Below are 11,769 nucleotides of genomic sequence, written 5' to 3'. Positions count from 1 at the left end.
GTGGGGGGAGACCCGCCCCCCCCCCCCCCCCCGGGGGGAAAGAGGGGACCCCCCCAAAAAAAAAAAAAAAAAAAAAAAAAAAAAAACCGATGTTTGGCCACACACGGTGGCTCACGCCTGTAATCCTAGCACTTTGGGAGGCTGAGGCTGGCAGATGGCTTGAGCCCAGGAGTTCAAGACCACCCTGGGCAACAAAGAAAAACCTCATCTCTACAAAAAATATGAAAATTATCTGGGTATGATGGCATGTATCCATAGTCCCAGCTCCTCAGGAGGCTGAGGTGGGAGGATCACTTGAACTTAGGAGTTCAAGGTTACAGTGAGCCATGACACCACTGCTCTCTAGCCTGGATGACAGAGTGAGACTCTGTTTCTAATAATAATAATAATAATAATAATAATATCTTTAATATTGGTTATATATAAAAGTGAAAATATTTTGCATATAATTGAGCTATATAAAATATTATTAAAATTAATTTCACATTTCTTTTTTAAAAATTTTAATGTGACTACTAATAAATTTTAAATATGTAATTTGCTTTATATTTCTGTTGGACAGCACTGATCTAGAATTATCTGAGGACTTACTCCTCTAGCTTCACTGATATAATTTTGGTCATTCTGAGTAGCAAGAAAGATGAGTCAGATTGTCCGTAGGAAATCCAGAGTTGTTGAATTGTATACTATGTTGTCTATAACTAGAAAAGAACAGAGATGAAAACCCCAAGATTGAATATCATCTCTCTTTTTCTTTAATGTTATGAAGGTTTTGGATTCAGACTCAAATAGATTTAAAACAAGTCTAGAGAGAAAGGGGAAGATTGCCCTACCCTGGTCCCCCAAGAAGAACAGTAACAGGTCAGGATTGAGGCAGGAGATTAAGGTGAAAGGAGCATAAAAGGCTTATTGGTGTTTGTTTGTTTGTTTGTTTGTTTTTGAGACAGGATCTTGCTCTGTCACCCAGACTGGAGTGCAGTGGTGTAATCTCAGCTTATTGCAGCTTCGACATCCTGGGCCCAAGTGGCTTCTTGTTTTAGAAGAGCTTTTGCTCTTCAATCTCCTAAATGAGCCAGGGGCAATGGCTCATGCCTGTAATCCCAGTGCTTTGGGAGGAGGAAGCAAGAGGATTGCTTGAGACCAGGAGTTTAAGACTAGCTTGGGCAACATAGTGAGACCCCATCTCTATAAAATAAAAAATAAATTAGCCAGGCATAGTGGCAGCCTTCCAAAGTAGCTGAAGTTTCAGCTGAGGCAGGTGGATTGCTTGAGCCCAGGAATTTAAGGCTGCTGTCAGCTCCAATTGCGTCACTGCACTCCAGCCTGGGCAGAAGAGCAAGACCCTGTCTAAACAAACAAACAAAAATCATAAATACATCAATAAATAAAACCTCCTAAATGAACCGCACTGACCATCCTGTGGAGCAGGTTTCAGCCCTGCCATAGGAGTTGTTAGGGGTCTGGTGTGGTTGATTCTGAGTATGTGATTTAATGCTAAATGGCTTGGGGTAGGGGCAATAGTGGTTCCTGAAGTTTCTCCCTACCCTCATGCATTCCTGTTCAAAAATATTTGGCTTTATTTTAAACCAGGAGTTGTTTATGCATTTCTTTGCTTTTGTTTTAATACAGCTCTTGAAGAGGTAATACATTTAAATGGTTCTCAAATTAAACAACATGAAAAAGTATACAGCAGGCTGTCTAGCTCTCAGTCACCCTCTTGCCCCATTTCCCTCTTCCCCAACTCCATCCCAAGGAAACGGTTGTATTATTTTCTTATATGTGCTTCCAGGGTTTCTACAGTCAGATTTTAAAATGCAGATATATATATATGTGTATTAGCCTGTTCTCATGCTGCTAGTAAAGGCATACCCAAGCCTAGATTTATAAAGGAAATTTATAAAGGAAAGAAGTGTAATCGACTCACAGTTCCACATTGCCGGGGAGGCCTCACAATCATGGCAGAAGATGAGGAGAAGCAAAGTCACATCTTACATGGCAGCAGGCAGGAGAGCATGCGTAGGGGAATTCCCATTTATAAAACCATTGGATCTCATGAGACTTACTCACTACCAAGAGAACAGTGTGGGGGAAACTGCACCCATGATTCAGTTATCTCCACCTGGCCCCACCCTTGACACGTGGGGATTATTACAATTCAGGGTGAGATTTGGGTGCAGACACAGCCAAATCATATCAATATGTTTACTTATTGGCCATTTTTAAACATCAAAGGTAGCGTATCATTCACTTCTCTTCCTTAATTTATCTTAGACAATCTTTTTCTATCAAAGCCCCAAGTTCCTATGTGGGATCTGTGGGACTTCAGGGAGGTGAATCCTCTGAAACTGTAGACAGTGTTTTGTGTTTGTGAGCATGTGTCAATTTTCCTTTAGTTTTTATTTAAATGTAATAATTTTAATTATTTATTTTAAATTATATAATTTGTTCAGGCAGCATACAAGAAAATAATATAACAGACACTCATGTACCTAGATTTAACTAGAGTTAAGTTTTGCTTCCTTTTTGTTTTTCTTTTTCTTTTTTTTTTTTTTTGAGATGGAGTTTCACTCTTTTGCCCAGGCTGGAGTGCAATGGCACCATCTCAACTCACTGCAACCTCCATCTCCTGGGTTCAAGCGATTCTCCTGCCTCAGCCTCCAGAGTAGCTAGGATTACAGGTGCCCACCACCACGCCCGGCTAAATTTTTTGAATTTTTAGTAGAGACAGGGTTTCACCATGTTGGCCAGGCTGGTCTTGAGCTCCTCACCTCAGGTGATCCACCCGCCTTGGCCTCCCAAAGTGCTGGGATTATAGGTGTGAGCCACCGTGCCCAGCCCTCTTTTTCTTTTCATTTAAATATAATTTTGTAAATACAATAAAGCCATCCTACCCCATCCTGCTTTCTTCTCTCACCCTCCAGGGGTAATCATTGTTTTGAAGTTAGCATGTGTTCTTCTGGTCCCATTTTAATGCTTTTATTATTTATGTATGTACCCATAACCCCATAACAGTAGATAGCATTGTTTTGTGTGTTCTTAGAATTAACATAAAAATGATACCTTACCCAGTGTGTTGAGATTTTCTCTAGCAGGTACCCGTAAGAATGGAACTGCTTGGGCATAGAGTGTCTTCACTAGCTATAAACAATAAACCCCCAAATAATGACGGCTTTAAAAAGTAGAAGTTTATTTCTCTCTCATAAGATAAGCAGTCCAGGCTTGGAATGGAGGCTTCTAAGGGACCTACCCAAGCATGGGTGTCACCATGTCCACATCCGGGAAGGCTGTGAGCCTCTAACCGTCTACTTTCCAGGCAATATAATGAGGAAAGGGAAAGAAGGGGACTTGATAAAGATTCTTAATATTATCAACTACATTTTGCATTTCTACAAGTTCTGTTTGTTTGTTTTCAGTTCTGCCTTGTCTTTTTACACACTTCTTTTATTTTGCTTATTGTCCTTTCTTTTATCTTTTTACTAATTCTTTAAATACTTGTATTATGGACTTTTCTGGATAATTCTGTTATCTCCAGTTCAAAGCCTCCAATGATCACGCCAACGCTGTCTCACAGTGGATCATTCCTCATTTAAGTGTCTTGTGGCAAACCATCTTCTGTTGTAGTTTTTTTTCTGTAGGACACCACTCTTGTCATCTGGTATCTTTGTTTAGTGTGGCTATAAAGGAATACCTGAGGCTGGGTAATTTATAAAGAAAATGGGTTTATTTGGTTTATAATGCTGCTGGCTGGGAGACTGAGCATCTGGGGAGGGCCTCAGGCTGCTTCCACTCATGGAGGAAGGTGAAGGGTGCTGGCATGTGCAGAGATCTCATGGCAAGACAGGAAGTGAGAGTGAGAAGGGGGAGGTGGCAGGCTCCTTTTAAACATGCTGAAACTAATCTAATAGAGCAAGAACTCACTCATTACTGCAAAGATAGCACCAAGCCATTCACAGGGGACCTGCCTCCAAGACCCGAACACCTCCCATTAGGCTTCACCTCCAACATGAGATCAAATCTCAATATGAGGCCAGGCATGGAGGCTCATGTCTGTAATCCCAGCACTTTGGGAGGCCGAGGCAGTTGGATCACTTGAAGTCAGGAGTTCATGACCAGCCTGGCCAACATGGTGAAACCCCGTTTCCACTAAAAATACAAAAATTAGCTGGGCGTGGTGGCGCGTGCCTGTAATCCCAGCTACTCGGAAGGCTGAAGCGGGAGAATCGCTTGAAACCTGGAGGCGGAGGTTGCGGTGAGGTGAGATCGTGCCACTCCACTCCAGTCTGGGTGACAGAGACTCTGTCCCAAAAAAAAAAGAAAAATCTCACTATGAGACTTGGAGGGGTCAAATATCCAAACCACAGCACCTGGTTTGAGGAAGTTTTACACAGAGCACTTTTTCAAATGCTTCTGTTGGCATCACAGATTCTTTATGAGACCAGGCCAAATTTTCCATCAATTTCTCAGCTTCCAGATTCCCCATACCGTGTGGGAAGTGTAAAACCATACTTGAGCCATGGCAAAGCCCTGGCTTGGGGCTTCCATTGGTTGTGAAGGCTTTTCTTTCTCCTAGAGCCTTGGGCGGAGTTTCCTTATTGTTTCCCTGGGCTGCTGGGCAAAGTTCTCCCCATCTCATTGAGGGGATACATTTTCTGGGGTTTAGACTTAAGCAGAGTTTCAGTCACAGCTTATCTTCTCTCCTGGGGCCAAGGTCATGACTCCTGTCACCGCATGGGTGTTTAAACCTCAGTCCATGGTTTATGTCCTATCTAGGCCTGTTATTCCTGAGGACCATGACAAATTTAGCTCCCAAGCTTCCCTTTCCTTGTTTGTAGAAAGAAAGGCATAGACATTTTCTGCCAACTGTGCGTTTTTTTACAGCAAGAGTCCATACCCTCCATCAGATTCTTAAAAAGATTAGCAACCATTGCTTAAGTACAGTGTGAGAATATACTAATTTAAAAAACAGATTTTGAGGGCAATAGTTCATATTATAAAAGAAAATTGCCTTACAAAATATTTTATCAGCTATTTCCTTCTGTAATGTAAGCTCCTCTCATGACTTAAACAATTTACTTTATAAGTTTGTATTTATTTAGCAACTTCTCAGGAACTCATTAAAGAAAGTGAAATTCACCAATACAAATAAGTAGGTGTACCCAGGACACAAAAGGAACTTCATTTTCCCATTGTTTTTCCCTGAAGAGAAAGTAATTGGCAAGCAGTTAGGTACCTTCCACTCAGTAAAGGGCAGATGAACCAATAACATGGTTAAGGAGATCAGGTAGATGGGAGCGATGATACTGGATCAGAGTGGGAGCTGGGTGGTGGAAGGTCCATCAACAGGATCTGAAAGGATGTGGAAACTCTGCCCAGGGGTTTGGGAAAGGCTGAATCACTCAGCAGTATAGAAACAGTGTGGTTTCTCTTCTGCAGATGAAAATGAATGTGAGCAAAACAATGGTGGCTGCAGTGAGATCTGTGTGAACCTCAAAAACTCCTACCGCTGTGAGTGTGGGGTTGGCCGTGTGCTGAGAAGTGACGGCAAGACTTGTGAAGGTGAGAATGGGCAAGAAGGGACCCAAATCAAGAGCCAAAGGAAGCCACTGGCTTATTCTCTGATGTTCAGGAAACTGCCTTAGTGTCCAAAGAGAGCAACAGTTTGGCTGTGCAAAGAAACGACAAAGGGGTTCATCAACATTGAGAATACTCACACTGTGGGCAGAATTCAGTTTTGATTTTGTCTCTAAGATTTAACAGGAGCGAATTTTGCAAGAGGCAGAAAGCCACATTTTTATACGAGAAATAAAAATAGGGTGTTCTGGCCAGGTGCAGTGGCCCACGCCTGAAATCACAGCACTTTGGGAGGCTGGAGTGGGAGGATCACTTGAGGCCAGGAGTTTGAAAGACCAGCCTGGGCAACATAGTAAGACACTATCTCTACAAAAATTAAAAAATAAAAATTAGCTGGGTATGGTGGTGCATGCTTGTAGTCTCAGCCACTCAGAAGACTGAGGATTACTTCAGCCCAAGAGTTTGAGGCTGCATTAAGCTATGATTGCGCCACTGCACTCCAGCCTGGGCAACAGAGAGAAAATATCTCAAAAAAAAAAAAAAAAGGAGGGGGGATATTCGGTATTTCTCAAACTTTAATGTGCCCATGAATCACTTAGGATCTTGTCAAAATGCAGATTCTGATTTAGTAGGTCTGAGATCAGGTCAATATACTGCATTTTTAAAGACGTTCTAGGAGTCACCTATGCTGCTGGTCCAAGGAGCACACCTGGACTAGCCAGGTAATAGAGGCAGTAGCATAACCACTGGCCGACAGCTGCGTTTCCCAAACTTCCCTGCTACTGAGAAGCACCTGGGGCTTTTACACTCAGCCCCTCTGAGACCCTCTCCTGCAGCCTCAGCTTCAGAGGAGCTCAGATGGGGCCTTAGAGTTTGTGTTTTCAACAAGTTCCACGGGTGACTTTTATCATCTTGGAAGTTTAAGCCATTTCCTCTCCTCCCCATATGCTTTGTGTTTATGGGAGATGAATACAGTTTGGGGGGTAAATAAAATAATCTATTTAATTTTACTTTTAGATCTGTTTTTAATAGCAGACATTTTATAGGACTTTATACATTTATATAACTAATAACAAAAAAGAATTCATAATATATATCAAATAATTGAAATGGAAATTGCCTACCATTATTATATGAAACTTAGATAATAACCCTTCTCTAAGGCACATTTACCCTTGCAAATTGTCACAACTAAAATTCGCCAGGCACAGTGGCTCATGCCTGTAATCCCAGTACTTTGGGAGACTGAGGTGGGTGGATCACTTGAGGTCAAGAGTTGGTAATCAGCCTGGCCAACATGGTAAAACCCCATCTCTACTAAAAATTCAAAAATTAGCTAGGTGTGATGGTGGGCGCCTGTAATCCCAACTACTCAGGAGGCTGAGGCACAAGAATCATTTGAACCTGGGAGGCAGAGGTTGCAGTGAGCTGAGATAGCGCCACTGCACTCCAGTCTGGGCAACAAAGAGAAACTCCATCTTAAAAAAAATAATAATAATAAGGGCCGGGCGCGGTGGCTCAAGCCTGTAATCCCAGCACTTTGGGAGGCCGAGACGGGCGGATCACGAAGTCAGGAGATCGAGACCATCCTGGCTAACATGGTGAAACCCCGTCTCCACTAAAAAATACAAAAAACCAGCCCGGGCGACCAAAAAGAAAAAGAAAAAAAAAAAAAATTCCATCACTTCTACTTTAATAAGTCAGAGTTCTCATGACACCCTGCAGATTACATGGAGAGATAAATGGTATAATTGTTATTATTTACAGAGGATATATATTTGTTCCTTAGGATAATTAAATTTGTGGAATAATAGAGCTGTGGTACTACTTACAAAAGTTCACGTTATTCTAGCTATATTCAAAATAATAAAATACTACGCCAAAGGGAAAAATTATGGCTAGTGTCCATATTTTATTTCATGCAACTAACTTTGCATTATTAACTGAGAGACCATTAACCAGAATATTAAATTACTGTTCCTTATAATAAGACTAAATGTATTTTAAACTTTATTGAATAGGGGTAATGTCCAGAGTCCTCCTTAAATCTTAATTATTTTATGTATGAATCTTTGCATATTTGAATGTTAATAAAATGTTCCATAAAAACATTTGTAATTATTTATGAGTACTTTATTGGAAAGATTGCAGTTAATCCTGCCTCATATAATCTTAAAACCTAATAACCATAACTGAAAAAATATTTTAGCAGAAGATGAAAATTAAGTGTGAGTTATACTTTAGGATTAATATTCCTGTTTATAACCCTTAAGTTTTATTGATAGTCCAAACATATATGTTTCTTTAGCTAAGCTATTTGATAATTATATGTTCATTTTTTTAAAAAAAAATGGCCTTTTTAATTTTTTTTTTTAGATTCAGGGGGTACATGCACAGGTTTGTTACATGGAGACATTGCTTAATGCTGGGGTTTGGGTTTCTATTGAGCCTGTCACCCAAATAGTGAATATAGTACCCAATAGGTAGTTTTTCAACCCTCACCCTGCTCCCTCCTCCCACCTTTTGGAGTTCCCAGTTTCTTTCTTTTTTTTTTTCTTTTGAGACAAGGTCTCACTGTGTCACCCAGGCTAAAGTACAGTGGTGCCATCTTGGTTCACCGTAGCTTCTGCCTCCCTGAGCTCAGGTGATCCTCCCACCTCAGCCTCTCGAGAAGCTGGGACTATAGGCATGCACCACCACGCCAAGCTAATTTTTGTAGAAACAGGGTTTCACCATGTTGGCCAGGCTGCTCTCGAACTCCTGAGCTCAAGCAATCCACCTGCCTTGGTTTCCCAAAGTGCTGAGGTTCCAGGTGTGAGCCACTGTGCCAGGCTCCCTGTGTCTATTTTTATATAGTTTATATTTGTCCCATCTTTATGCCTGTGTGTACCCATTGTTTAGCTCCCACTTGCAAGTGAGAACATGCAGTATTTTTCTGTTCCTGCATTAATTCAGCTCTTGTTAGTTTTTAAGTAATTTTTATTTTTTGTTTTACTTACTATTTATTTATTTATTATTATTATTATTTTTAAGACAGAGTCTCACTTTGTTGCCCAAGCTAGAGTGCAGTGGGGCGATCTCAGCTCACTGCAACCTCTGCCTCCCAGGTCAAGTGATTCTCCTCCCTCAACTTCCTGAGTAGCTGGGATTACAGGTGCCTGCCACCATGCCCAGCTAATTTTTAGTAGAGACGGGGTTTCACCATGTTGGCCAGGCTGGTTTTGAACTCCTAAGCTCACACAGTCCACCTGTCTTGACCTCCCAAAGTGCTGGATTACAGGTGTGAGCTACCACACCTGCCTGTTTTGTTTTATCACAAAAGTGTAGAAGAAAATACAGAGGAGCAAGAGAAAAATAATTAAAATGACCCACAATCCATTTGCCAGACATAGCCATTCTAAACACTTTGGTATATCTTCCTGAGAGACTTAAATATTTTAAGCTAATTTAAATTTTCAGTTTCTTTTATATTTTGTATTTTTAGACCTGGAAATATCCTGAGTGAACATTTAGTACAACCTCTTCATTTTACAGATATTGAAATTGTGACTCAGAGAAATAAAATGACTTAAGGAAGGTAATTTTTAAGGAAAAAAAGTGCTATTAATGTTCATTTTAACATCTTACAACATATTTTTGTGCTTTCTTCTATAGTATTATATATAATCTTCAGCCATTTCAAAAGCCCTTAGGTATGCTTTTATCCTTCAAAAATATACAGATGTATAATGGCCAGGCATGGTGGCTCACACCTGTAATTCCAGCACTTTGGGAGGCCAGGATGGGCAAATCACGAGGTCAGGAGATTGAGACCATCCTGGCTAACACGGTGAAACCCCGTCTCTACTAAAAATACAAAAAACAAACAAACAAAAAATACAGATGTATAAACTAGTATTACTTAATCTCTTTTAAGTGTTGCAAAGAGTAATTCATTGCCATATTTTTCTCTATATACATTTCACAAAAACTAATTCATCCTAATTTATTGATGTTCCAAATAACTGCTTTTTAAAAACTATTATTGAACTGAGAGAGTTACTGCTATAACTGGAAATCAGCTTTTATCTTTCCCTGAGCATCTCAGATGTTTTGAAAACATTCCCTTTCTTTATTTTAACCTAGAACAGGGGTCAACAAATTTTTCTCCAAAGGTCAGATGGTAAATACTTTAGGCTTTGTGGACCATACAGAATCTGTAGAAACTACTCAACTCTGTTCTTGTAGTGAGAAAGCAGCCATGCAGGTAAATGAATGCACACGGCTATGTGCCAATAAAACTTTATTTGTAATAATGTGTAGCAGATTAGAATTTGACAACCTCTGACCTAGAAGATAATGTCCAAGTCCCACAAAGGTCATTTTTTTTTTTCTCTGTTAAACATGAAATCACCTTATAGATTCTTCAGTTTTCAATGGAATATTTTTCCTTTTTGTCCATTGCCTTGAGTTTGCTTTTTGAACATGCAAAACATTAAAAAGGGAAAATTAAACAAAACCATCTCATAAGAGGACAATCACCAAGAATTTCGTTGAATGGACTCAGCATGATGTCCAGGCCTCATTTTTATAGTTTGCTGTCAGCCCAAAGCCCTTCACCCCCAGTGCTCTTGTCCTAGATATTTGAGGAGAGGGCCAGGTGACCCAGCCAGTCCACAATAAGTCAGATCTATCCAGCCAATTCAGGTGAATTTGTATTCTGTCAGTCTCTTTTACGTCAATAGTGCTCTATAAAATGTCAAATTGGTTGGATTAAATGTTACAGCAAATAAGAAATCACTTTTGGGTCCTAGTCCTAAAAACTCATAACCCCCAGCTAACCATAAGAAAAACATCAGACAAACCCAAACTGAAGGACATGCTACAAAATTCCTGACCAGCTTAATTGGGTAGAGTTACGGATATTGGAAGATTGCTCTTTGTAGCTATGATATTTCATAAACATTCTTTGAGGTCTTGCCCGAATGTCTCAGTCACTAGGTTAGGCACCAGGGATGCTACCATAAGTTAAGTATAATCCCTGATGCAAAGTGCCAGAATTCTTGGGGTAGAGGGTTGCAAGATGATTCCCTTTTCTGTTGGCTTCTACTGCAGACATTGAAGGATGCCACAATAACAATGGTGGCTGCAGCCACTCTTGCCTTGGATCTGAGAAAGGCTACCAGTGCGAATGTCCCCGGGGCCTGGTGCTGTCTGAGGATAACCACACTTGCCAAGGTAGTACATGGGGCGGAGCGGGGGCTTGTCTCTACTCTGATTACACTTCTTCCTCTCGCAAAGCTCTTTGTCTTCCTCCCCCAAGTGTGTCAGGGTTCTCGTCTTTTAGAACAATGGCTCTTTGAGCAGTGTATATTGCTGAATCATCACTCTGGAATCATTTAACAGAGAAGATCTCTAAGAAAGGATTACCAGAAAGTTAACTTTAATTTGCTGTTTATCTTTGGTTTTTGACTACTTTCTATGGTTAGTTGTATGACTAATACTCAATATGGAAGCATAAGTCATTGATACAGCTCCTCTCTTTTCTAACAGGGCTTGAAGCTAAGTGAACTCAGTTGAAAGCCCTGAGGAACATATTCCTCTCCCTACACTTAGGATATGAGGGTTAACAATCCTCTGATAATTATTTTCTGGAAATCTAATTTTTTTTTTTTTTTTTTTGGCAGAGTCTCACTCTGTTGCTCAGATGGAGTGCAGTGATGTGATTTCAGCTCACTGCAACCTCCACCTCCTGGGTTCAAGCAATTCTCCTTCCTCAGCCTCCTGAGTAGCTGGGATTACAGGCTTGTGCCACCATGCCTGGCTAATTTTTGTGTTTTTAGTAGAGGTGGGGTTTCACCATATTGGCCAGGCTGGTCTCGAACTCCTGACCTCAAGTGAGCCGCCCTCCTCGGCTTCCCAAAGTGCTGGGATTACAGGCATGAGCCACCGTGCCTGGCCTGGAAATCTAGTTCCTGATGTCCAGAATATTCATCCATTCATCTACCAAACATGTAAGGGGCACCTGTGTCTGATTTCTTTGCACCACTACACCATCGTTATGATGTGTCTTCACGTATTGGACACTGACAGAGCTCAAGTATTCTTTTCAGGATATTTGCAGAGTCTAGAGAAGAACCTGGGAATGCTAAGGAAAAGCAATCTTTTTTATATTAAGCTAAAGTGGTGAAATTTATAGTCAGAGTTTATGGTTTCCTA

The 11,769-nt window shown here is 40.7% G+C and overlaps 1 protein-coding gene across 1 annotated transcript in view; it reads left to right on the top strand.

Moving 5' to 3' along the window:
- OIT3 (oncoprotein induced transcript 3) overlaps window positions 1-11,769 on the top strand; it is a 35,464-nt gene that overhangs the window by 7,614 nt on the left and 16,081 nt on the right. Inside the window, exons 4-5 of the mRNA XM_025396723.1 lie at window positions 5,434-5,556; window positions 10,666-10,788. Coding sequence (XP_025252508.1) covers window positions 5,434-5,556; window positions 10,666-10,788 — 246 coding nt within the window. The remainder of the gene's footprint in view (window positions 1-5,433; window positions 5,557-10,665; window positions 10,789-11,769) is intronic.

Source organism: Theropithecus gelada, chromosome 9, assembly GCF_003255815.1.
Source record: "Theropithecus gelada isolate Dixy chromosome 9, Tgel_1.0, whole genome shotgun sequence".
In the NCBI taxonomy this organism is placed as follows: domain Eukaryota; kingdom Metazoa; phylum Chordata; class Mammalia; order Primates; family Cercopithecidae; genus Theropithecus; species Theropithecus gelada.
This window is presented reverse-complemented; position numbering and strand designations above follow the sequence as displayed.